The sequence below is a fragment of the Tachypleus tridentatus genome, chromosome 9 (assembly GCF_004210375.1).
Source record: "Tachypleus tridentatus isolate NWPU-2018 chromosome 9, ASM421037v1, whole genome shotgun sequence".
NCBI lineage: Eukaryota > Metazoa > Arthropoda > Merostomata > Xiphosura > Limulidae > Tachypleus > Tachypleus tridentatus.
The window spans coordinates 154,540,394-154,568,368 of NC_134833.1; the positions used below are offsets into that span (position 1 = coordinate 154,540,394).

A 27,975-nucleotide genomic window follows, 5' to 3' on the forward strand; every position below is an offset into this window, starting at 1 on the left:
TGGTGTGGTTTTGCTAAACGAAAAACATACACACGATCCTAGTTAACATTAACTGGAAAAATAATGAGCCAATGGTTTTCTCAATTCCATAACCTTAGCTTACTCAATATATCACTAGTGGTATCAACCAGGTGTTAGCTATCATGATTACTTCGTACAAGAAAATATATTTGGTAAAAGATAACGGGGCCTGGCATGGCCTAGCGCGTTAAGGCGTGCGCTTCGTAATCTGAGGGTCGCGGGTTCGCGCCCGCGTCGCGCCAAACATGCTCGCCCTCCCAGCCGTGGGGCGTTATAATGTGACGGCCAATCCCACTTTTCGTTGGTAAAAGAGTAGCCCAAGAGTTGACGGTGGGTGGTGATGACTAGCTGCCTTCCCTCTAGTCTTACACTGCTAAATTAGGGACGGCTAGCACAAATTCCAAAACAAACAAAAGATAACGTGTGTATTTGGAAATTATCCTAATTGGTAATAAACCGCGACTTCAGGTGTAATTGGCGCAAAAATCGTAAAAATACATAAATGTGCAAAATTCCTTAATCACTCAGTTTTAAGTTTATTTAAATTCGCTTATTTATGAACGTACCCAAATTTGTATCCAATCGAATTGGAACACGAATGTGGAAAATATTACCTGCTGCTGCCGCGTGTGTCAAGAAAATATACTTGTAATAGTGGAAGAGAGATTATGATAGTGGTCAATTGTAGTGTTTAGTTAGTACCTGTTAAGTAATTTTTTACTTAGTTTGCACGACTGGTTTTAAGCTATCAAATTAACGCAACATTTTGCAGTTCTGAATCATTTTTACCATGCACAAGTATATGTGTCTTAATTTTAGATAATACTGAGTGCACGACGACAAGTTTTACGTACTAGTAAGAAGGGCCAGAGACGGAATAACACAGACCAACCTAAAGCAGTGCAATGGCACTGTGACAGCGATGTGTAACTAGTGTAAAACGTATAATAGTAATACTACAGTTAGTAGGCCTTTCTGTTGATACATAACTACAAATTCGTTGTTAAGCCTATTAATTTTAAGTATAGTATCAGTGAGTGCAATAAATTGCCATTGTTTTGTCATACAAACCGTACCAAACTAAATTTTAATAAACAAAAACGTATGACATTTAATTATTAAAAAGAGTATTTTTCAAAACTTATGATAAATATAAACTACAATTACTATTTGTAGTAATATTATTCGTAAATAGTAATTTAATATTAAATGAATCTTGTTTATGTTTGAAAGTGTTAATCTTTCAGCTTCAACATCTCGAGTGTGTTGTTAAATCGTTTCTATAAAAACAAAAAATGAGAGGTATGCTGTTGACATTTGGAAGTTTGCTGCTGACTTTGGCAGTAGTAGGAAATGCTTATTATCAGAAGAAGCAGTTCTATCCATCAGTGGTTTATATAACAAAGTCAAATCCCAGTATGGCTGTAAGTATCTTAAATCGTATTCTTAGGTGTACAGTAGACTAATATAAACTATTTGATATTGAATGCCAACAGATATTATTTATTTGTGCCAGTAACAAAATGAGGGTGTCTGGTCCCCAGAAGCAAAATAATTTATCACAACCAATAAAAAAAAAAAAAACTCCATCTACTATTTATACTTACGTCCAAGCTTCTAACCTGACCTGCCACGGTACTGTATCTCATCATACACCATATTGTTACATTTACCTGGTCTTCGAAAGACAATTGCTGTCAACTAAGGAATGTCAATATAGAGTAGAGTGCTTAATCCCATGGAAAGGGATTTTGTAATGGGTGGGAGTATTTTTCATGAAATTTTTTATAGATTATGGTTGATGTTCCAAATCTTATTTTGACTATCTGATGCTTCTATATGATGTAACATATTAATGTTAATTACCTATACATGGGAAACTGGGATCTTTATAATGCTTCAGTTCATTGACTGCTCGTTATTCTTTATGTTAATATATCAAAATTCACCCACACAACTCTCCTAATTATTATTACAGAATAAATAAATCTAAGTGAATAATTTGGTTTGTCAAAAATCTACCAACAGCTTGAAAGATAAAGCCTTAAATTGTCAGCTGTTCACAGAATTTGTAAGTTTCATATAAACTATGAGATGTCAGTGTGTCCATTTAACACTGAAAAGAAAGAACTTTCCATGATCGTGATACTTCTGATGATATACTAGTATTTGATGTCAAACATGTAAATATTTTCACAAGCCTAGTTTTAAGGTAACAGCTAAATTTTGGGTAAGTTGGTTATTAATTTGGCACCTCTTGAACCTGATACATGGGGGCAAATACCTTCCCCTGCATCATTTTCACTGTGCCATTGATTCATACATTGTTCAGTTGTTTTATCTTGCTTTTAGTCAGTCTTTTTGGAAGCAGCCATTTTCATTTGAGGTGTACAGATACTAAGTTGAAACTGAATGTCTTGTCAAACTGTTACAATAGCATTTCAGTTGTGCTAATAACCAGAACTCTATACTTTCTAACTTATGGATTTTGTTTTTATATTTCTTTTATCTGTTAGGATTATACATTTTTAACAAGTTTCTTTTGCTGTTTGTCAAGAGTTTTCATACCATGAATGTATTAATGTCTGTGTTTTGACAACATAAGCTATCAAAAACAATACTTAGGTGACAGACGCTGCTTCCACCATTGCTAGGTTTTGACTTGCCTTGTACGTGTAACAAGTTTGAAAATAAGACTGGTTGTTACAGGTTATTTATTTACAAGCATTTGTGATGGTTCTGATGATGGGAAAAATAACACGGAAACTATTCTTTGGACAGTTGCGTGCGGCCGAAATGGAGGTAAGATCTGATTGGTTTCATATTGCTGTAAACTCTTGGGCCAAAGTGTGTGTTGTTTTATTTACACCTGTATATTCTATATCTAAAGATAATAACAAACTTTGTTTTAAATGAATGTTTCAGATATTTCTTTCCTATAAATTTGGGACCAAAATATTTTTTCACAAGTTCTAACCAGTTTTATATCGTAGTAGTAGTAATAATGGAAATTATAGGTGAACCCCATAAGCTAGATGAATAGAGACAACAGCCAGATTATATTCTAGTCTTCACAGTTTCTGCATTAAAACCTTTGTTCTCTGTCTCCACCATCCCATACAACAAATAGAAATTTTAGTTTTTTCAATCTATGTATTTATCTTCACCTTTTTTTATCACTTACTAACCCTTTAAGGATCTCTCTAAATCAAAATAACATTTTTGTGAATGTTATCTTCAGGGTCACAATTAAGTTTCATCCACATCTCATGTTGATATGAGTCATTTGTATAAACGAAGAACAGTTAGGAGTCTTTAAAAGAGACCTTGGAAGAAACCTTTATCAATTAGTTTAATCTCATTAATATATCTTTATATCTTTTTCATTAAAGCAGTTTAACTCTTTCAGTCCCCCTGATTGACCTCATAACCAGTTTGTTTTAGTTTTAAATTACTTAAGTACATGTTAACTATGTTTGCCAGATAACAAGGCTTTCATAAGCTAAATATTTATTTTCTTAAGTTATAAGGTTCATTAAGCAGTGTCTTTCTTCTGGCATTTTACCTATCCAACATGTAAAGTAATTTTCATTTTAAGAATAAAAATAATTTTATACATTAGAATATTCTCAGATATCAGACACATAATTTTTATCATGTCCAGAAGAAATATCAAATGTTTATGAAGGAAAAAAACTATCTATAATTTTCACTTGCAAATCTCTGTATGGGTTTAATAGAACTGACTCATTTCATAACTAATATAACTTATGCTTCTTTCATTCCATAATGACATCATATTATAAAACAAACATAAATGATTAGACTAAATATTTTAAATTTTGTTACATTATACATTTATATGTATTTATTACTTTTATTATTCTGTTTTTTCAGCTGCACTTGGCTAATAGTACAGAAGTTAAAATGACAGCACACATGCTGTTGTATTCAGTAGTATAAAACTGGTCTTTAGTCTCTACAAAGTGATCTGTCTTGGTTGTGTTTTAATGGACTGGTATTTTGTAAGAAAAGGTCACATTTCAATTATTATACATTATATATAAAATTATTATTATTATTTACAAACAAGTTATGAAATTTATTTTTCTTAAAACATAAAACAGTAAATAGATAAGTATAACAAACAATTATATCTTTTAGAATTCCACTATAATTTATTAAACTTAGTAACTAATCTGTATTTTGTCAAAAAAAAAATGAAATTTCAAGCAGATTAGAGACAACCTACCACTTTGAAACCTTGGTTCAAAGAATGAGGCCTTCTAATACATTAAAATGACTGAGAAAACCATTAGAGGACATTCTATGCTTTGGATTAATTATTTATGTCATATATTAAAGTAACTATATATATATAAAGGATTAATATTGACAAGCTAGAATATAAAGTAAGACCCCACTACCTTTTCATTTTGTTGAGATGTGACTTACATACTGAATTAAACTCTGTGGCCCCGTTCAAGTATTAGGAACTCAAAACTTAGTTTGGCATCACAAAAATCTGATTTGAAGCAGTGCTGCATTCAACATAATACGTGACACGCAAACATTGACGCTTCACTGTTTTTTTAATATTTACTTTTACATTAAGAAATTGAATAATGTATAATACTAAAGTTTGAATTATAATCTACAGTTTGATAAAAATTATTGTCTTAAATCACATTGTTCTAAAGTTATGTTGTTTAATAAAGGACACTTATGATTTAATTTGCAGCATTTGATAGAAAGGTCCTGGTATGCAGTTACTGAAACGTGCTTGGCGTTTACAGTTTTCAGAGATGATTTCAGTCCTAAGTTTGTGGCACTTTTCACTGTTTTACTTTTCTTGAAGTGTTTTCATTGGTTGGCAGAGGACCGAGTCGATTATGTAAGCTTCAAGTTTAAACTGATAAACTAGCGTAGACTAATAAGTGTTTATTATATTGGATTTGTGAATATCTTTTAATGTACTCAGGTTAAGGATCAGGGAATTTATAATGTAGCATTAATCTGTATCTGTTAAACATTTTCAGAAAGGTACTTTCATAATGCACATCTGAAATTTGTAATGTTAATAAAAAAATAAATTTTTGGCTCAAAATTGATTGTTTTGTTTATACATTACAACATACTTCATATAAATGTAAGTTGTTTCAAATACAGATTTGTAGTTTATTCATTTTTTATTACATATAAATTATTTAAAAATGAATTATGTGGAATTTGGTATGTTATTTATACAGGTGTATATTTTGTTGAGATCTCCTCAGTGTAGCATACTGAGGTATAAGCTAGAGGTACTGACAATTGCTGAACTATTAATTTATTTTAATAAAATTAAATATATAACTAAAGTTTCCATCATGATTTATATTCATGCAACTTGAAAGATCAACTTGGTGTTTCTGTTTCAGTTTATTTTAAGATGACCATTGATCATGCTATTAAAATTTTTCAAGAAGGACCACAACTTATTTTTGTTCTTTAAACAAAATTATATGGAAGTCTATTGAACTTTATATTTCCTCTCATTTCTCCATTTAAAAGCTCATGTTTTAAGTAAGTACTGAGAAAATTAGAAAACAAAACCTTTAAAATATGACAAATGGAATATTTCCTATGGGATGTAATTTAAGAATGCTGTGATGACTGGATGTAAATTAGCATAGTGGTATGAACAGTTACTTATATTTCAATTATTAATCAGCAACAACTTTATGTAACCAGTTTATTTATTAGTACCTAGTTATTAAATAATACCGATTAATAAATAGTTGGGTATTTCTTTAGGCTAGTAACTACGACAACAGCTAATTTAATTATTTTAGTAATCAGAAAGTCCAGTGTAAATTGTATTTTGCTTCTTCTGATGTGTCACCTACTTTATAGTTTTTTTCAATTCTTTGACATCTGTTTCCAAGATAACATTTTAAATTTGTTTATAGATGGAGAGAAGTCCTAACATATCTTTGTTGTTTCACATCAGGGTTGTGGGTGAGTACAAGGTCTTCTTGTTTTATTCTGTTTTTAAAAAGCTGTTGATTTTATTGTACTTTAAACTAGGTAGCCTGGGATATCAGCTACCACTTTGTTATCAAGAAACTGAAAAACAGCTTAACACATTTTTGTAAATGTTTTACACATTTGAGTATAATCATTCAGAATTAATGTTTTGGATTTTTTTATGCTCTGTTAAATGTAGTGTAGTTCAGGACCTGATGATTACAACAAATTGTCACAAGCTAAAATATTCAACAAAATTGACCCAGCCGTGCACTTATGATGTCTGTTTGATGCTATTATTTCAATTATTTAATAATAATTTAAAAAAGAAAACTAAATTACACCACCAGCACATAGTGATATAACCAAAACATCTGATAAACAACATTGAATAGCTGTAAAAGAATAAATAATTGCTGCGATGAGATAAAATGGCCTCCCCATTTCAGACATGCTCAAATGACATCAGGATGAGTCAACTTACCTCCCCAAGTTAGGGGGTTAAGGACAGGGTGAAACGGGAATCACTAGCCAATAATAGATGAACATTAGATGACTGTAACACATAGAATAGTCGATGAAAATAAGTAAAACAGAAATCGGTGTACATAATATTAAGTTTTAATACACACTTTCATGGAATACAATAACTTTCACTCAGTAGGAAAATTTCACAAAATACATAGTAAAACATATTTTGTAAATGTAGAATGATGTAGGGATGGGAGAATGTATTTAAGAATATCTGAATTATACATAATTATCTCAATATGAGTTTCAATATTAAAATTTAATGTTACAGTATAAAATGTGTACTTGACTTTCATACAACTACAGTTGGAAGTTGTATATTCCTGATGGTTCATATGCAGTTTATCATAATATGGTCATGTCAGGGTAGGTATCAATGTGGTGAATTAAAACCTGAAACTTGCATATAAAGAAAACCAGGTTCAATCAAAACATGTCTTGATTATTGCAGAGTACAGGACACTACAGGGTCGGTTAAATTGACCAACCTCGTAATCATTTTGTACTTGTGCATTTAACAGTGTAACATTAGATTTTAATGTAAAGTCATATGGGGATGATCTACATATAGCTGTATTGTCTCTCTTTTCTCTTTAGCACTGCTGTCCATATCATTTTACATTTACAAAATGGTTTTTATTACTTGTAATCTCACTTGATTTAGGTAATGTGAAGTATGTATCTGTACACATTTTGTGTCTCTCTCCTTGTTGTGTCACTTGATTTGAGTAATATCTAGTGTGTGTCTCTAAATGTTGTTAAACATAAAACCATAATTGTTTACTTGTTTTCACAAGTACATATATAAATATAATTGCAATAACAAAACTTTAGTCTTTTTTATTTAAATTTAACTGGATTGTGGTCAGAAATCTAGGTCAGTTCATTGGTTAGTGTTACAAGTCTAAGAGGAACATGGTACAGTTGCATAAAAGATCTATTAAATTCAGTTAAGATCTTAAAATAGTTTTGTTTAAGGTCAGTAATTTTTCTATGGTATAATTTTTCCAGGTCTTTTGACTTTACTTGGATTTTTAGATTACTTATTTGTCAGTCATGCTTACTATATTACTCTTACCAAGGGGCCATCCGTTCAGCTCGTATTTGGGTTTGAGGTAAGTCTGTCAGTTTTTACAAAGATTTTTGGTAGGCTGTTATAACCTGCTATAAAACATCACTGCTTGTGTAATTCTACGACTTTATGTTTCACTGCCTAGTGCAGCATAGTCCTGTAGTGTATTGAAATGTGTTTTAGTAATTTTGTATTATTAATAAAGACATTTATTATTCTTTAGAAGGAACAGCTGGAGACTTCATGTAGTCTCAGTTTATCAGTAAAAGGTTTTTAGTAATTGAAAGGGTAGCTTCAACTTAATGCATTTTAAGAGGCTTACAGTGAGCTTACTTTGGTAAAAGTTTTCTTAACTCTAAACATCTCTGTGGACAAGTGAAAATTAATTCATATTTATTATTTACCTCTGTCAAATATCTCCATGTTAATCTTTAACTTTTTAATAAGATGTATAAACTATGATAAAATTAACCTGTGTTGAATGTTTTTGTATTTAACACTTTTTACACTATTTTTTGTATAAAACACTTTTGTTTTAGAGTTTTCTTAACTCTAAACATCTCTGTGGACAAGTGAAAATTAATTCATATTTATTATTTACCTCTGTCAAACATCTCCTTGTTAATCTTTAACTTTTTAATAAGATGTATAAACTATGATAAAATTAACCTGCGTTGAATGTTTTTGTATTTAACACTTTTTACACTATTTTTTGTATAAAACACTTTTGTTTTAGAGTTTTCTTAACTCTAAACATCTCTGTGGACAAGTGAAAATTAATTCATATTTATTATTTACCTCTGTCAAATATCTCCATGTTAATCTTTAACTTTTTAATAAGATGTATAAACTATGATAAAATTAACCTGCGTTGAATGTTTTTGTATTTAACACTTTTTACTCCTGCTCTGCAACATAAGTTAAAGTGAACATGTGACGTTTGGAGCGTTATTTTCAAACTTTTTATTAAATAACATTTTTACTACTTATATCAGTGAGACTGGCATAAAAATAATTTAAATTTTAAAATGTTTTAATTTCCTAATTTAAAAAGGAAATGTAAAGAAAAAAAAGTCAAGTATCAGTTTTCTTGTCACATAACCTGCCCAGTTGTCTTATTGCTCAGTTTCTATTTTACTACACCCACCATACAACACGTACAAATATCTAACAAATTAGAAACTCAAATGTGAGATACATACAAGCTAAATATAAAATAAGAACCTCCCACCTCTATGATTTGCTGAGATGTCAATATATTTAGTAAATCTGCTAGAGTGATTTGAAGAGCAGAGCCAATCATTTGAAAGTTCTTAACTAGTACCACTGACTACTAAGTATATCAAATTTATGACCAACAGAAAAATAATTCTCTCCACATAATTCTGACAGTTTATAACTGACTTGGAGACAAAATAAAGAATTTTGCTAAAACTATAGATGTGTGGTCAGTAATTTATTTCTCTGAATAGGAATAGGATTTGTTCAACCTATATATAATTTACTCAGAGACCATAGTAAATTACAGGGATTTTGAGGATACTAATACAATAATTTGATATTCTTAATGTATGAAGCCTACAAACATAATCTGTACACACTCCACTTACAAGTCTAGACAAGGTCATGGCCAGGTAGTTAAGGTACTTGACTCATGATCCAAGGGTCGAGGGTTTGAATCCCCATCACACCAAACATGCTCGACCTTTCAGGCATGGGGCATTATAATATGATGGTCAATCACACTATTCATTGGTAAAAGAGGAGCCCAAGAGTTGGCATGTTGATGTCTAGCTGTCTTCCCTCTAGTTTTACACTGCTAAATTAAGAATGGATAGCACAGATAGTCCTTGTGTAGCTTTGCGGGAAATTCAAAACAAACCAAAACTAGACAAGGCTTTGTGATAGTACATATGCCTGAGTGAAGAATTTTGTAACATGGATATGTACACGAAATCAATGTTTTTTAATGTATTTCTCATTTACTTTCTCTGTTGTAAGAAATATAAATAAAATTTAAACATTAGTAAGTGTAATATGTATATTTATACACATGTAACGTACAGTAACCGAAATAATATACTTTGGTAGGCCAATATGTAGTTATGCCTACTGCATTTGTGTTATACTAATTTTCTAAACTGAGGTAAATTTAAACCACATTCAAAACTTTAAAACAAGAGGGAAGTTAATTATATATGTCCACATAACACCTTCATACACATATGTTGCAAAGTTCAATAGACATCAAATAGATGAGCAGTAGTACTGAAACATCTGTGATGTAAATAGATCGGCGAGGCTCAGAACTTACAATCAGAACTACAATGTTTATTGGACCAGCACAACTTTGAACCATATAATAAATGTTTTCACACATTCTAATTGTAATTTTATTACCTTTTGGAAGTTTCTTTTGTAAGTGTTGTAGGAAACACAAGCCACTTAGTCCAATATTGTGTTTGTGGAGCAAGAGCATATATGAATGATACTTTTCTGTTTTGCACGTGGCCTTTATGCTGTTGAATTATGGGTACCATGTGCATCGGCACGCTAAAACATATGCTGAGATGGTCCATGATGTCAGCTTCATTTACAGTGGATTTAACTTTAGATGTTGAAAGTAAAATAAACAAAAGATTTATGGGATATGTTTAATGGTTGACACTCTGTGAATGTTTTTGAAACCTTGTGATTAAAAGGTCCTAGAAGTCGTAGAAGTGAAATGAGATTTTTTGAGACAAAGAAAAGTATTTTTTAATCCCAGAATGAAAATCACTTTCCTCTTATAGTATTTGAAAATAATCAAATATTAATAAAAAATATTACATTAGAAAATGTGACTTCGCATGTAAAAACCTTATAATGTTTACTAAAAGTTTACCAAATTATGTGAAGATACATTTAATATATTAGAAGTTACTAGTAGGTAAACTGTAACAAGTACTGACAGTTTGGTAAAGTTAATATACGTGTATATAATGCACATTAAAACTAGTTCTTTCTGAATCTTTTTATATGATTGTTTAAATTAATTTTGTAAGATTTTTTAGTTCCACAAGCACGTAATTAAAATGTCAATTACTTCTGTAATCTGATAATGGTTTTCTAATATGAATAGACTTCATTAGTTTTTGTTTTTTCAGTATGCCATTTTGCTGACAGTAGTAGTGAACATAATGATCAAATATGTTCTACATACTGTTGACCTGCAAAGTGAAAACCCTTGGGAAAACAAAGCAGTTTATGTATTGTATACTGAGTTAATAATGGGTAAGTTCCTGATGAGTGGTTATGTTGTAGTTTTTTAGGTTAATAGTATGTTAAAGCTATAAAGCTAAAACTGAAAATTATTGTTTACAAAACATTAAACTAGTTTTACAGGAGTTGCCAGTGTGCATTCTTTCTGTGACTGTTCATGATGTGATGGTATTCATGACATCTGTTTTGTCCACACAGGTTTTATCAAGGTTGTGCTGTACCTGACATTTATGACCATCATGATTAAAATCCACACTTTCCCACTGTTTGCCATCAGACCAATGTATCTCAGCATGAGGTATGTGTCAGCTTCTGCCATTATCTTATCAATAATGTTTACAAAATTGTAAGTTGGTTCTGTAAGTTATTCTAAGGCTTAAACATTGTGATGTTTGTCCAGAATTATGTATTTGTTCTAAAGGCTGGCTTGTACAGTATTTTTGTGGATATACTGTCTTTCAGAATTGAAACATGATCTTAAATATATCCCTAATACATTTATTTACAACATACTGCGATTATTGTTCAAGTAGTTAATTCTCAGAAAATAAGTTCACAGATTTTCCTTACTAATATAACTGACTTTGAAAGCTAGTTCCTGCTAAAGTGTGTTTCATCTACTTTACTTGTGCAAATCTCACTTCTCAGAAAATCCAAAAATGTTTTATTCTTAGGGCTTTGAAGAAGGCATTCAATGATGTAATTATGTCAAGAAGAGCTATAAGGAACATGAACACTTTGTAAGTTTCTGTTTTTATGAATATTTAGTTTTGCAGTATCTAGAACAAATACTTTTTAAAAAAACTTTATTAAGCAAGAAAGTTAAGACAGTTGATCAACGTGCTACAGAATGGTCTTTAACAAAACAAGGACTCACTATTGTGTATTATATATAAATGTTGTTACTGTTGATGTTATAACTAATCAACCATTACATAGAATACAGTATTAACAGTGTTCATTTCTACTTCCTCTATTATAGCATACTTATCTATCACCTTTGGTAGCGAATTGTGAAATGTTGATTAATTGTGAAATATAACATACCAATTTTAATTATGTCTGATTCTCATAAACATATGTAATACCGTACAGATTGTTGGTATTGTACTGTTTCTCTTTCGTCATTCTGACTTGTGGTGCATCACTAGTTGTACTTGTCTTTTTTTAGTTCTGACTTGTGCTGTGTCACCAGTGATACATGTCATTTATAGTTCTGTGTCACCAGTGATACATGTCATTTATAGTTCTGTGTCACCAGTGGTACTTGTCATTTACAGTTGTGACGTGTAGTGTGTTGCTAGTGGTATCTCAGTTTTCCTTTCTCAGGAATGTAATGGACAGTGACCACTTTTCATAAACCAAGTAAACTTAGCAATATTATCTTTGTCAATAAATATTTGCTTCACCATGGAGTACTGTTGTTATATTTTCAAAAGATGTTGTTAAAAATAAAATCTTCAGTTTTAGAATGTGAATTATTATTTTACTGTGAGTTAGAAGGTATTTCAACTTCATAATATAGTGACAAACTTTATATTACTTGCAAAATAAATTAAATTTTCTTGTGAGATAAACATTAAAATGTATCTGTTCTTGGACAGTTTCTCACCTGTGAAGTGTGATGATTACTGCTTTCATTAAATTAACCTAAAGGTAGTCAATTTAAAGGTTAAAACTTCAGTGCATAAAAACAGACTAACATTAATAATAACATTTTAATAGAGACTCTCTTCCGTTAGGTACCCTGATGCTACGGCTGAAGACCTAGCATCTGTGGACAATGTTTGTATTATTTGTCGGGAAGAAATGTTGGGTAATGGTAGTAGTAAAAAATTACCTTGTAATCACATCTTCCACACTTCTTGCCTTCGATCATGGTTCCAACGGCAACAGACTTGTCCGACGTGCCGTATGGACGTCCTGAGGATACCTGCCAACTCCAGTGCTGGACAACAAAGGACTCCAGGAGCAGCCCCTGGACAACAACAGGAAGCACAGCCTCAACCACAACCCCAGATACCTAATTGTAGGTCACTTGTTCATTAGGTGAAGTTTAAGGTTTATAGGACTTTACCTAGTTCACAGTATGTTAACTTAAACACCTCAGTTTGTTATTGAAGAGTTTTGTTAGATGTAAGTTTTAAATATCTAGAAAGGAGTGAGATACATACTTTATTTAACACTGTAAGATGAATTTCTTTTTATAATTTATAACAAAATTAGCAGAAGTGGTTATTTAATTCTAAAGAAATTGAAACATTTACAATGAAAATGTGTAATCATTAATCACCTTCATATTACAACATTAAGACTTTAAATTAACACTAGGTGGATGGCAAAAAGTTAGTGAATTCTAGTGTTTAGTAAAGATACTATCATTTTTGTCAGTTGATAATTCACACCAGTTGTAAGCAATGGTCAAACTATTAGAAACAAAAACTTGGGACAAGTATATTTCTTTTCTTAAGTACTAGTGGTATTTTAAGAGTAGCAGGTGAAAACAGAACATTCATGTTAGCAAACATAATTATTATTACATATGTAGGTCTAAGACTTGATTTGGTCTGGGTTATTAATCAATGTAATTGATTAGTAATTAGCATCACATGGAGACTCAAGTAATTCAGATTAGTGGTTCTGAATGTTATTTATTGTTTTTCACTGTTCCAACTATCTAAACAATTAAGTATTGCTTGTTAGAGGTTTCCGAGTTTGTGTATAAGATACTTTTTTTATCAATTTAGAATTAAAATCATATTACTTCTAAAATGGCAAATTGAAAATGTCTTAAAACTTTAAAATGTTTGCAAAAACCCAGAACAAGATCAAAATTGGAATATTAGTCGTGTTAATATATCTTATTACCTGGAAGAAATGGACTGAGCTGGCATTTAACAAATTCCACTAATCACCCAGCTCTTTAAGTTTTATAGTATGTTAAACCTAAGAAATTGAACTTATTTTTATTGGAAACGTGTCGGATATAGCCGCTGAAGTGTCACAACCCAAATTGTAATGTTCTTTTGCAAAAGCCCACCGCTAGTACAGCCGTATGTCTCCGGATTTACAACGCTAAAATCAGGGGTTCGATTCCCCTCGGTGGGCTGAGCAGATAGCCCTATGTGGCTTTGCTATAAGAAGAACACACACACACTTTTTGCAAAATGGCTGGCACATTTGCTCATCACTTTTCAAATAACTGGCGTATATTTGCCACTTGCCTGAAAGTTTGTTTCAAACCTTGATTGCATGCAAAACAACTAGTTTGTTTTTTTTGACAAGATTTTAATAAAGGAATGGTGCTTTGTTATCAATCCAGGTTTTCAATTTAGTTAAATCCTTATTTGTCTTAAAGCAGCACACCAATTGGGAAAACAGTTTGCCACAGCTTTAATAATTGTCTCATGATATTGAGAAATATGGCATTGCAAAAAGCTTAAATTATTTTGTAAAATAAACTGAAAATCATTAGAATCAAAATGTTCTTGAATATAGTTAATATTTAAAGGTAAACTTGTTGCTGTCTAATGTATGTTCAGTAGACTAAAACTGGTTCTATAAATCTGACTGAGATTATGTTCAAACCAGTCCGGAAAAGTTCTGATATCATCATGTAGTTGTGACATATTTTCAAAGTGTCAGATATTTAATATTTATTGTCATTGAGTGTTGTATTTGTTTTTTTATTTTTTTTCTCTCTATTATAGGGCCAGGATTTCCACTAGGTGGTGGTGGTGGTCCAGGACCATTTTGGGTACCTCTTCCACAACAGCAGCCACAGCAACAGGCTAGTGAGTATCTTATGTTATTCAGGGAGTTAATGTATGTTTTATTGGCAAAAAACTTGTTTCTTAAAATATTCTTTAAGATAAATTACAAGATTTGTTAGTGCATATCCATATTCACCGTACTGTCAGGTCACCAAACTGGACTTAAAATGTGTTTGTACTACTTGCACTAATTGTAAATAAGGACATTAATTAATTCATTAAAGCAGTTTGAAATTTTAACTTTCTGAAAAAGGACCATCTTTCCAGTTTGATTACTTATTGATTTTGTTCTCATAATTTAACTCCTAGGTACAAGTAAGTCAGTGTTCTTCTCATGACATTTCTACTGTTATATTCAATATATAACAAAAGTTCTTTTTTATTGGTGTGTACAAATAAACTTAGCATCAGAAATTATACCAAGAAATACTTGACACTTGTTTCCTTTAAATTGCACACTTTTAATAATTTTTTTGCTGTTTGTGCTTTTTAATGTAAATTTCTGTAATATTTATAACTTCGTAGCCTCCAGTCATTTTATTTTACTTTGATATAAATCGATTTTCAAAAGAATATAATTTTCTCCAATGTTAGCCATTAGATTATTCATAACTGTTAGATATACATGTCTGTTTAGGGTAATGTGAGTATGAAATTTAGTTATTTAAAGAAGCAGTAGTTTATCTCTGGTTTATGTAACTGTGTACAAATCAGTTATTGTGAATTGGTACTTGTTGAATTATTGTGTCAGGTTACTAGCTATTTCTAATATTTCTCATTGTTTTATTTGAGTATTACTTGATCATGATATGATGCAGTGTGTGGAACAAAACAAACAAACTGTGGTAGATATTTAGTCTTGAGGAAAGATATTTCACTTTCCCAACTGAGTCGTTCAGGGACAAGAGCTTCCCCTTTTGCCCCATGTGTGGAACATTGTTGGCCTCAGTATATGAGCAGTGAACAATATCTAGTTCAATTTACATTTGACAAAGTCAGTTGGATGGTAGTGTTGTAGGTCACAAGACCAACCTTCAGAAGGTCTGTCTTGGTGTTTTACAGGTTTTGAAAATACAGCCAGCTAAAATATGTTTTACTGGTAACACCACCCATGATAGTTGATACTACGCTTTTGCAATGATGTCTATAGTGCTTTCTTTATTTTTATTTGTCACCAAGTGCCATATTACCTGTACACCAATCCACAGTTATAAGCTTACATTACACGTAGGCTTACAACAAGTTTGTATGAACTTCATCTGATGTTTGGATTATATCAAACACTAGTGATTATTCCTAATATTCAACATGTCTAATAGTCTTGCTGTGATCCTGTTTGGCTACAAACATAAAATAATTACTGACTCCAACACTGGTTTTAGTTTTATTTGCTGCTTTTTTGTATGAGAAGTTAGAACAAAGTTCTGTGTCTTGAACCCTCAGGTTTGTGGCTTAGACATTAAAATCTAAACTATAACACTGACAACACTTGGATAGATACCTTGACCTAGACTGCATGATTGTGAATTTAACCATAAAGAGTGTATTGCAGTAACTTTTAAAGTGAAAAACAGGTGTGAACTCTTGTGAGCCTGAGATTGTATAAGTAATTGTAATTTTATTTTACTAACTGCATTAATTCTAGAAAGATAAAGAAAATTTGAATGTATTTCATGTTTTTTGTGGTGGTTATAAGGTTAGTTATGAACTGAGCTTGTATAGTGTGAGGGTAGAGAAAAAAGAAAGCACATGAAATGTGAAGTTTCACAGAGAATTATCTTCCTTTAGAAGGTTCTAGTTGTTTTTGAAATTAAAATAGCAATAGTTGTGAGTTTCAGTCAGCAGTTTGATTTCATACATTTTCCGACAAGTGTTTAGCAAAAATACTTAATTAAAAGAATTCTGATTTTTTTGTGTACAAAAGACAAGTAATGCTTGCCAAATTTCTTGAAGATGCACTTACTACATTAAAAAGTGTAGAATGTATAGTTTAATATTTTGGTGGTTGCAAGACTGGTTAAAATAACTACAAGTGCATTTAAAGATGGTTTAGGTATGTTATTGGATTTATACTCCACACTGCAAAGTAGAATAGGATGTATTACTTTGTACATTTATTTGTTCTAGTGTTGTGGACAGGTTGAATGGATGGATTTTTGAACGAATTGATACAGTGGGCACTATATCAAGAAATTTGGGGGTCTTAAATATACAGTATATTATCATTAGTGATGATGAGAAAACCCACTTGTAGAGAAAAATATATATGTAAAAACAGCTGGTATGGGTAGAGAAAGGACTATGTAGAGGAGAGAACAACATTTCAACCTTCTTCGGTCATCGGCAGGTTCACAAAGAAAGAAAAAGGTAACTAGCCGATAGCTGGTCACATGTTTGAAGGGGGTTGTGTAATTGAGTGTAGGAATGTAGAGGGCGTGCTTAAATGTTGGATTATATTTATTAATATAGGTATAAATGTGTTCCTTTGTATTGGTTTATTTTGGAGTTGTTGTACAAGTAAGGCTTCTTTAATTTTGCATTTGTTTATGTTTGTTTCTTTGTTTAGTATTTGGGTGTTTTCAATGGTTATGTTGTATTTATTTGATTTGCAGTGTTCGAAAATGTGTGAAGGTGACTTTTTTGTTCTTTGAATCTGGTTTCCATTTTTCTACTTGTTTTTCCAATATAGAAGTCATGAAAGTTATCACATTATATTTTATAAATAATGTTGGTGTGGTGTTTGTCAGTGTAGTTTTTACATAGTATAGACTTTAGTCAGCTATTGTTCAGTTACCTCTTTCTTTGTGAACCTCAAGATGACTGAAGAAGGTCGAAATGTTGTTTGCTCCTCCACATAGTTTTCTCTACCCATACCAGCTATTTTTACATACATAGTATACCATCAGTGATCATATAGCTTTCTGATACACACAAGTAACATTTGTATAATTTTAGACTTCAATAGAAATTTCCCATATGTTATAAGCTGAACTTATTAAGTTGATAATGTAGGAGGTGTTAGAAGCATATTCAGATATAAGTAATTCATTTCGATAGGCTATTCTGTCATGCAACATTTTTATGACTTGTTTTGTGTTTATGCTCAAAGTATAGGGTTTACTCATACAAGGTTTATTGATTTTACATGCTAAATGCAATTATAATGGAATATTAAATTCCTAAATAATTATAATTTTTACATTCATGGTTTCAAAATATCTTCTTGACAGGTACTGGAACTTCGGCACAGAGTAGTTCTGCAGCGCCATCTTTAGGTTCTACAACCACTACCTCCACTACAGCTGGTGGGATGTATGCCAACCAAACTAACCAACCATTCTCAATGCCACCTTTTGCTTTTCCTCCTTTCTGTAAGTCAGTTGAACAAAACGTTTTCACATGTGCATCAGAAAATCATTGACAATGTTTATTTTATTTCATGGTTCCAATTCCAATGTATGTTTGAGACTGTTTATCTAATAAGAAGATATTATTACAAATAAATTTCTGTCAATATTTTTAGAACCTAGAGCTTTGTCTTCTGTTGTAACGCTTTACCTTTCTTATATTATTTCCTGGTGACCCATTTAATTATCTTTGCTTCACTAAGTACAGAGGGATATGGAGAAAACTGTTAATTATCGTTGTTTCACTAGGTACAGGGGGATATAGAGACAACTGTTGATTATTGTTGTTTCACTAGGTACAGGGGGATATAAGGACAACTGTTGATTACTGTTGTATCACTAGGTACAGGGGGATATAGAGAAAACTGTTAATTATCGTTGTTTCACTAGGTACAGGGGGATATAGAGATAACTGTTGATTATTGTTGTTTCACTAGGTACAGGGGGATATAAGGACAACTGTTGATTACTGTTGTTTCACTAGGTACAGGGGGATATAGAGACAACTGTTGATTATCGTTGTTTCACTAGGTACAGGAGGATATAAGGACAACTGTTGATTATCGTTGTTTCACTAGGTACAGGGGGATATAAGGACAACTGTTGATTATCGTTGTTTCACTAGGTACAGGGGGATATAAGGACAACTGTTGATTATTGTTGTTTCACTAGGTACAGGGGGATATAAGGACTGCTTATGTAGACAAATTTTGACTTGCTGTGTATCTTTTGTTTCCAGGTTTACACCACTACCACCATTTATCTACACATTTTGACTTGCTGTGTATTTTCTATATTCAGCTTTACACCACTACCACCATTTATCAAGACACATTTTGACTTGCTGTGTATCTTCTATATTCAGCTTTACACCACTACCACCATTTATCTAGACACATTTTGACTTGCTGTGTATCTTCTATATTCAGCTTTACACCACTACCACCTTTTATCTAGACACATTTCGACTTGCTGTGTATCTTCTGTTTCCAGTTTTACACCACTACCACCATTTATCTAGACACATTTCGACTTGCTGTGTATCTTCTGTTTCCAGTTTTACACCACTACCACCATTTATCTAGACACATTTCGACTTGCTGTGTATCTTCTGTTTCCAGTTTTACACCACTACCACCATTTATCTAGACACATTTCGACTTGCTGTGTATCTTCTGTTTCCAGTTTTACACCACTACCACCATTTATCTAGACACATTTCGACTTGCTGTGTATCTTCTGTTTCCAGTTTTACACCACTACCACCATTTATCTAGACACATTTCGACTTGCTGTGTATCTTCTGTTTCCAGTTTTACACCACTACCACCATTTATCTAGACACATTTCGACTTGCTGTGTATCTTCTGTTTCCAGTTTTACACCACTACCATCATTTATCTAGACACATTTCGACTTGCTGTGTATCTTCTGTTTCCAGTTTTACACCACTACCACCATTTATCTAGACACATTTCGACTTGCTGTGTATCTTCTGTTTCCAGTTTTACACCACTACCACCATTTATCTAGACACATTTCGACTTGCTGTGTATCTTCTGTTTCCAGTTTTACACCACTACCACCATTTATCTAGACACATTTCGACTTGCTGTGTATCTTCTGTTTCCAGTTTTACACCACTACCACCATTTATCTAGACACATTTCGACTTGCTGTGTATCTTCTGTTTCCAGTTTTACACCACTACCACCATTTATCTAGACACATTTTGACTTGCTGTGTATCTTCTATATTCAGCTTTACACCTCTACCACCATTTATCTACACATTTTGACTTGCTGTGTATCTTCTATATTCAGCTTTACACCACTACCACCATTTATCTACACATTTTGACTTGCTGTGTATCTTCTATATTCAGCTTTACACCACTACCACCATTTATCTAGACACATTTTGACTTGCTGTGTATCTTCTATATTCAGCTTTACACCTCTACCACCATTTATCTACACATTTTGACTTGCTGTGTATCTTCTATATTCAGCTTTATACCTCTACCACCATTTATCTACACATATTGACTTGCTGTGTATCTTCTATATTCAGCTTTACACCACTACCACCATTTATCTACACATTTTGACTTGCTGTGTATCTTCTATATTCAGCTTTACACCACTACTACCAGTTATCTAGACACATTTTGACTTGCTGTGTATCTTCTATATTCAGCTTTACACCACTACCACCATTTATCTACACATTTTGACTTGCTGTGTATCTTCTATATTCAGCTTTACACCTCTACCACCATTTATCTACACATTTTGACTTGCTGTGTATCTTCTATATTCAGCTTTACACCTCTACCACCATTTATCTACACATTTCGACTTGCTGTGTATCTTCTATATTCAGCTTTACACCACTACCATCATTTATCTACATATTTTGACTTGCTGTGTTTCTTCTATATTCAGCTTTACACCTCTACCACCATTTATCTACACATTTTGACTTGCTGTGTATCTTCTGTATCGAGTTTTATACCATGACCACCACTTACCAAAATGTTATTTTACTTTTTTTTTTTTTGCACCTGTAATAAGTTTTGCATAAGAATCACTTCTTTAGACATCATTTTGTAACAACTTTTGTATTTCTTGTATTTAGCTGTTGTTTTTTTGCCATAGTTATACTTAAGACTTATCTTTTGCCCAGTTCTTCCACCACCTCCACCACCACTTCCACAGGCAGATTTCAGTGGACTAACAAATGAAGAATTGGAAGCTTTAGAAGGAGAAGAGAGAGAAAACGTTGAGGCTAGGATTCGGTGTCTACGAAACATTCAGACACTTCTCGATGCTGCTGTTCTTCAGATGCAACAGTACAGTGGTGTTGTATGTTCTTTAAGGTTAGAAAACGGTTAAGTATCAGAAGCGTTGTACCATGATTTAGTGTTTCTTGGTCTTTAGCATCGTTGAGTAAGTTCTTAGGTGAAAATGGTTTATCATAACTGATTGCTCCTTAATCTGTACCTAAAAAGTAAAGTACTTGAGACATTCTGTATATTAGCACAGCACTTTTTAATTTGTGGTGGTTTTGTTTGTGAGCATTTTATGGGTGTGTATCACTTCTTGAGTTATTGTAGTTAGCACGATCTTAATATTATAAACTATTCTTCATAAGAAGAATGGTGAACTATTTGAAAGTGTTTGAGTTGTGGGTTTCGTTTGAAAACCATTACAACTTCTGTATGTGATCCTGTGTGAAAACTTCTTAACCTGAAGTAATGTATTAAAGATATTATTAACATGCATGGTTTCAAAAGAATGGCACATGTTGTGACTGAGCTCTGTATGACACACTAGGAGTACACGAAGTACAGTAACGAACACTACAGCAACCGATCAGTCTGGTCCAAGTGTCAGCACTCCATCGACTAGTAAAGCACCAACTCAAGTTTCTGCCGAAGCTGCAAAGCCAAGTACCAGTAAACAATTTCAAGCACCCAGTTCTACTAAACCAGAATCTGGTGATATTAACCAAGGTAGGTAAATATGTTTTGGTATTTATAAGTCTATGTGTGGTTTTTGTGAAATAATGTATTTTTATGAATATATATTAGTATACAAATAAATTATGGATATTGTTAGATAACACAGAAACTGATACATCAAGAAATGTGATTATAAAAAAGAAAGTTGTGGGATTTTTGTTAACCAAGGTGAGGACTATATCATAACAAGTGGATACCAAGGGTTTTACTTGGTTCTCTTAACTAGAAATGACACTTTTGTGATTTCTAACTTTTTATCGTCACCTGAGACTGTTCACAACAACCGGGGGATGAAGAAACTTCATTGTCTGATTTACAGTTCTATTAACAGACTTGAAAATAAAAAGTTCAACTGAATGTTGTTGGGAGTAAACCATAATTGGTGAAGATAAAACGGAGCGAACTCATTTAATATATATATTTATTTACTAGAAAAGGCTTTATTTGCAATATGTAACAAACTTACAAAGTACTTAAGTACATAGAATTGTCAGATGACTAAATAAACAGATTTGACTAATTTACAATAAAACACACACACACACGTGCTTGTTTTGAGGTTATCATTTAAAACCATCAAATTTTGTATTTTGCTGATAGACAAACTAGTAAACTTTCATCTAATATCATTCAATGTCAAGCAACTGGTGTCTGGTCAAGTTTCATCATCATTACTATTTGGAGTGGGCCTGGCATGGCCAGGTGGTTAAGGCGCTTAACTTGTGATCCGTGGGTGGGAGGTTCGAATCCCCATCACACCAAACATGCTCATCCTTTCAAGCTTGGAGGCATTATAATGTAATAGTCAATCCCATTATTCACTGGTCTAAGAGTAGCCCAAGAGTTGGCAGTGGTTGGTGGTGACTAGCTGCCTTCCCTCTACTCTTAAACTGCTAAATTAGGGATGGCTAGTGTAGATATACCTCATGTAGCTTTGTGTGAAATTCAAACCAAACAAAACAGTACTATTTGAAGTACCAATACATATTGTTTTATAAAAGCTAAACTTTCTTTGAGCTTTTCATCACATATAATTATAGATACATTTCTTTATACTTTTTACTAGTCTCTTCCCCTTAATGTTTTTTGTATGAATGGATGTGTGTGCACATAAATTTATAGCTAAATATACAACTTAAAATGTATGTTTATTTATAGTATGTCTTAAATGCACTTCTGATTACTAGGTTTTTGTTTTTATTAGGAATCACATTTGCTAACAATGAACAGAAGAGAAATGTTCTGACTAGTCAGGAACAAACCTTAAACTTGGATGAAACAGATAATGAAACTTTGAGTGTTCAGGAAAATAGACAGTAAAACTTTATGGTTGGTCAGAAAATAATTTATAATAAATAGTGATAGAGTAGGTAATGGAACTTGGTGTTTGATCAGGAACTAACTTCTAAACAGGGATGAAACAGATAACGGAACTTGGTGATTGATCAGGAACTAACTTTTAAACATGGATGAAACAGATAATGGAACTTGGTGTTTGATCAGGAACTAACTTTTAAACATGGATGAAACAGATAATGGAACTTGATGTTTGATCAGGAACTAACTTTTAAACATGGATGAAACAGATAATGGAACTTGATGTTTGATCAGGAACTAACTTTTAAATAGGAATGAAACAGATAATGGAACTTGGTGTTTGATCAGGAACTAACTTTTAAACATGGATGAAACAGATAATGGAACTTGATGTTTGATCAGGAACTAACTTTTAAACATGGATGAAACAGATAATGGAACTTGATGTTTGATCAGGAACTAACTTTTAAATAGGAATGAAACAGATAATGGAACTTGGTGTTTGATCAGGAACTAACTTTTAAACAGGGATGAAACAGATAATGGAACTTGGTGTTTGATCAGGAACTAACTTTTAAACAGGGATGAAACAGATAATGGAACTTGGTGTTTGATCAGGAACTAACTTTTAAACAGGGAGGAAACAGATAATGGAACTTGGTGTTTGATCAGGAACTAACTTTTAAACAGGGATGAAACAGATAATGGAACTTGGTGTTTGATCAGGAACTAACTTTTAAACAGGGATGAAATAGATAATGGAACTTGGTGTTTGATCAGGAACTTACTGTAACAGACAGGAATAAAATAAATAATAAGACTGATTGGTCAGAAACAAACAAAGTGGAGATGGACATGGATAAAGCTTTGAAGTTAAAGAAAATAAAAATTAAACATGTTTGAAATAGTTAGGAAATGAAATAATACAGCATTCTTTTTAGTATTTCAGTACCTGAAACAGTGTCCATAAAATATAGTATGTTAAAATATTTGTATACCAGTTTTCTCTGGAATTATCTCAGACTTGGGCAGGGCAGCATTTGGAGTGTTTAAAGTGTGTAAGGTTTGACAGTAGACATAAAACTAATTAATACTTGGTAACACTTTGACAGTATACACATACCAGTTATTCAGGTCTGTTACAAGAAACCATAAGATCTTTCTCTTGGTATACTGTGAGACACAGTCCTCATCTTGTTCCCTTTTTCTGTCTCTAAGGCTTCCATCTGGGGTCATAATATAGGTACCTTATGTGTAACTTCATTATCATCAACACAGTAAATGGTAGATGTAAGTTGGAGCAGTTGTGTCATGCCTTCTGTGGGAGATAATCCATATGTTGTTGTATTTGACACTTTTGATGGCTGTGTAGAAAATGCAAACAGCATATCCAGTGTGTTATAAGAGGCCTAACTTTACATGCACTAAACTTGTGTAGTACACTAGAGCTATAAATTTATAATGGATTCAAGCTGTAATTTACTCTCTTCAAATGGAAACCTTCACCTAGAGGAAATTTGAAATTAGAGTGAGAATTTGGATGTGACTGATAATACCTGTTAGATATAAAACTGTTGAGTGTAGGTAGTATTATTAATTTATGTATTTTGTATTTTTAATTCATTGAGGTTGAGGTTATTGAACATTGTGTACAATTCATTGATGTTGAGGCTATAAAGATGTTTAGAATGCTTAAGTGATAGATGTATAAATAGCTGCAACCAGATGAGTGGAAATGGAAAGAGAAGAAGAGAAATTTGGAGAGAGAAAAATTAAGAAATGCAGTTAACCATCATAGAAGTTTATGTTGCAGTTAACCATCATAGAAGTTTATGTTGCAGTTAACCATCTTAGAAGTTTATGTTGCAGTTAACCATCTTAGAAGTTTATGTTGCAGTTAACCATCATAGAAGTTTATGTTGCAGTTAACCATCATAGAAGTTTATGTTGCAGTTAACCATCTTAGAAGTTTATGTTTGAAAGAGATATAGAGAAATTTGTTTTATCAAAGGATGTTCTAAGCTAATTGAACCTGCCTGTGTGGACTGACGAAAAAGCATACGATTTTGGAAGTATGGAATACAACTGTAGTAACTTGCACAACAGTGTAAGTGAATTACATACAGATACCACTGTAATAAAAACAAGAGTTATCAGCTGATTTTTAAAGGAATTGAATAAGGCTAAGTGGACTTTTGATAAGAAGAAAACTTTGTAGTGTTTCAGATTCAGCTATGATCTCCAAAGTGTAAAGAATTTTGTGTATATGTTTCTAATATATATAATTTTGTAAACAAGTGGAATGCATGGTGTTTGTTTATTATCGAATTTATCACCAACAAGTTACAGACACCTATCACGGAAGAATCCTTGACCAGACTCACCCATATAATTGCATTATACTACTATGTTCCTGACCATATCGTACAGATTTTAATGATTTCAAAATGCAGTTCTGAAGATATTATTATTACAATGGCAGAAAATATTTGATTTCATGATGTTACAAAAGTAAGAAAAGTTTTTTTTTTTTTTTTCTGTCCTTGGTGACTTTAGGTTACTAGAAATATTCATTAACCATTACATGTTCCAGTATACATTTACTCTTGGAACTTCTTTTATAATAACGTAGAATTTTGTTGTATCCTAACTGTGTTCACGTTATACTTTGTTGGAAACAAATATATATAAAGATTGCTCTTGGAAATTGTGATGTAATATCAGGCCTTATGTAAGTGCATGTGCATTTACCTTAGAACCTTTGTACTGTTGGAAATCTTGTAACTGGTTTGAATGTCTGATATGTTCTTTTACTGTAGAGGCTACAAAAACAGTAAAAAATGGAACAGTTGTAGATGATTTCCAGGACCTGGATGATCATCAAAAGATAACAAATAGCAAAGAACCCAACTGTCACGAAGAGATCCGGAGAAGACGTTTAGAGAAGTTCTCAAAGCCTTTGGGACACTCTGGTCCACGAGAAACAAGTAATCAAAGTGAGGAAGATGAAAATTGTGAAACAGACTAGCAGTAAATAGTTTCAAGAATGTGAACTGTGGTGATCAGATTGAGGCAAACACATTTTGTCAGTTACTTTTTAGTCTTGCATACTTACCCTGCTGTTAGAACTAAATTAGTTTTTCCATGATTTATTCCAGATTCCTATCATGTTTGCATTAGACGTGTGATGTCTTTATAATGATTGTATTTTCAAAAATTGTCTTGTGATGAATCTGATGTTTTGTATATTTTTGTTTCCACTACTGGAACTATTGAATCAAAATGCATGAAGACTGTTGATTCTTTTTTTTTCAGCCTTATCCAACTTAAGATGCCTTCCCTTCATATTGTTATTCTTTTATATTTTGTTAGTCTCTTTAAGAATTAAAGAACAGTCTTTATATTAATGCATTTTGTCTCATTAAAAATGACATGAAATTGTAAAAACGAATAAATCTCTGGGATGTGATAAGATTTTTTTCTGTATGTGTACAATTTAATTCATAGCATCCATGTAAGGAGTGAACAGTTTAATTCATAGCATCCATGTAAGGAGTGAACAGTTTAATTTATTGTTATATTTCATACTGGTGTGCATTGTTTCGTACACAATCGTACCTTATTTCATGAGACAAGAGTAGCCTGATTTTTCAGAATAACATCTAAGTTACACATGTAGTGATGTCAAACAGAAACTATTAAAACTAAGCACTAATGATATTGGCCAAGTTAGTTTCTATTCAGTTAGGAAAAACACTACAAAGGATAAACCGTGATAATTGTAGAAATGTTTTATGATAAAATCTACAAGTGCTTATGATAATGTTGATACCAGAGATTGTATCTCGGAACAGCTGGTATGGGTATTAACACTTTTATTAAGGAGAGAACAACATTTTGACCTTCCTAGGTCATCTTCAGGTTAAGATGGTTTTTCTTAGCCTGAAGATGACCTAGTAAGATTGAAACATTGTTCTCTCCTTATCAGTAAAAGTGTTAAAACCCATACCAGCTGTTCTGAGATGCATTTTTATTTCAAGTGGGTTTCTCATCGTCAAGAATGTTGATACCAGAAGTTGGATGTTTCTAACTGTTGCTGCTGTTCTTTATTTTTGAGCTCAAAAAAGCTTTAAGAGTACCATAACAGAAACTTGTATTGTTTAGGGTAGAGTAGGTCCAATCACAAGTGATCCTGAAACAAGACCTTGTGTCAAATAAATGGTAGGAAGAGCTGCCCTCAGTACCCTGAGGAATAACAAACTCGCCAGTGGCAGGACTCGAATATAAAGGCAGGAAACCTTCTAACAACAAGTCGCCTCAGTTTCACTTAAAATACGTATGGGATTAGTAGTGTCGTTTGTTAAAGACACAAAAGGTTTAAATTCCTCTCTATCTACAACAACCTTGTTATTAACAGCCAAATCAACCGCTACATCGGGTGATCTGGTTAAGTCGATATGTGGACACGAAAGCACCTTTTGTTCTTTTGTTTTTTTTTTCAAACATCATCAATCATACATAAGATGACCAGGTTTCATCACAAAAATGGTAAACAGTTTTATCCCAACTGTCTGAAGATTTTGGACTAGAAAAGCTGGATTTTTTAAAAATAAGAAACTCCACCTTTGGTGACTTGAACAGGTACAAGTGTTTGCTGAGATGGTGACTTGAACAGGTACAAGTGTTTGCTGACGTGGTCACTTGAACAGGTACAAGTGTTTGCTGAGATGGTGTTCTGTCTTAAAGTGTAATCAACAGAAAGAGCAGCTGATACCTGTAGTGTTTCAACTTTCTTTTCATCCAAGTAAGTTTAGAGGTCGTCGTTTCTACGGTGTTTAAATTCTTCAATCAGACAATTGTCTTAGTTTGTCAAAACTGTTCTCAGTATGCATACAATTACACTATAGATCAAAATCTTTTTTTTTCGTGGGCGAATTCCATGTAAGTTTGACTATCTTGCTTGTTGCGAAAAGCCTCTGATAGTACCTCGTATGCTTTGAGATTAGCTACTTTATCATAATCCATGAAACCTACTAGAGAGATAGTAGCATAAGTTTC

At 32.4% G+C, this 27,975-nt stretch overlaps 1 protein-coding gene across 5 annotated transcripts; it reads left to right on the forward strand.

Annotated features, from left to right (window-relative positions):
• Positions 1-606: 606 nt before the first annotated feature.
• sip3 (septin interacting protein 3) lies at positions 607-26,391 on the forward strand. Of its 5 annotated transcripts, none has more exons than XM_076458065.1 (15): positions 607-715; positions 1,269-1,445; positions 2,731-2,823; positions 4,763-4,915; positions 5,973-6,021; positions 7,573-7,676; positions 10,780-10,906; positions 11,093-11,192; positions 11,569-11,634; positions 12,637-12,923; positions 14,605-14,688; positions 17,898-18,038; positions 20,763-20,955; positions 21,413-21,591; positions 25,737-26,391. In XM_076458065.1, exons 2-15 carry the CDS (start codon positions 1,317-1,319, stop codon positions 25,943-25,945), a joined length of 1,914 nt encoding a protein of 637 aa, XP_076314180.1. In that variant the 5' UTR covers positions 607-715; positions 1,269-1,316; the 3' UTR covers positions 25,946-26,391. The 5 variants fall into 5 exon arrangements, with proteins under 5 accessions (XP_076314180.1, XP_076314177.1, XP_076314181.1 ...); XM_076458062.1 differs by having other exon boundaries at positions 642-982; XM_076458066.1 differs by having other exon boundaries at positions 643-982; positions 22,805-25,812.
• Positions 26,392-27,975: the final 1,584 nt, after the last annotated feature.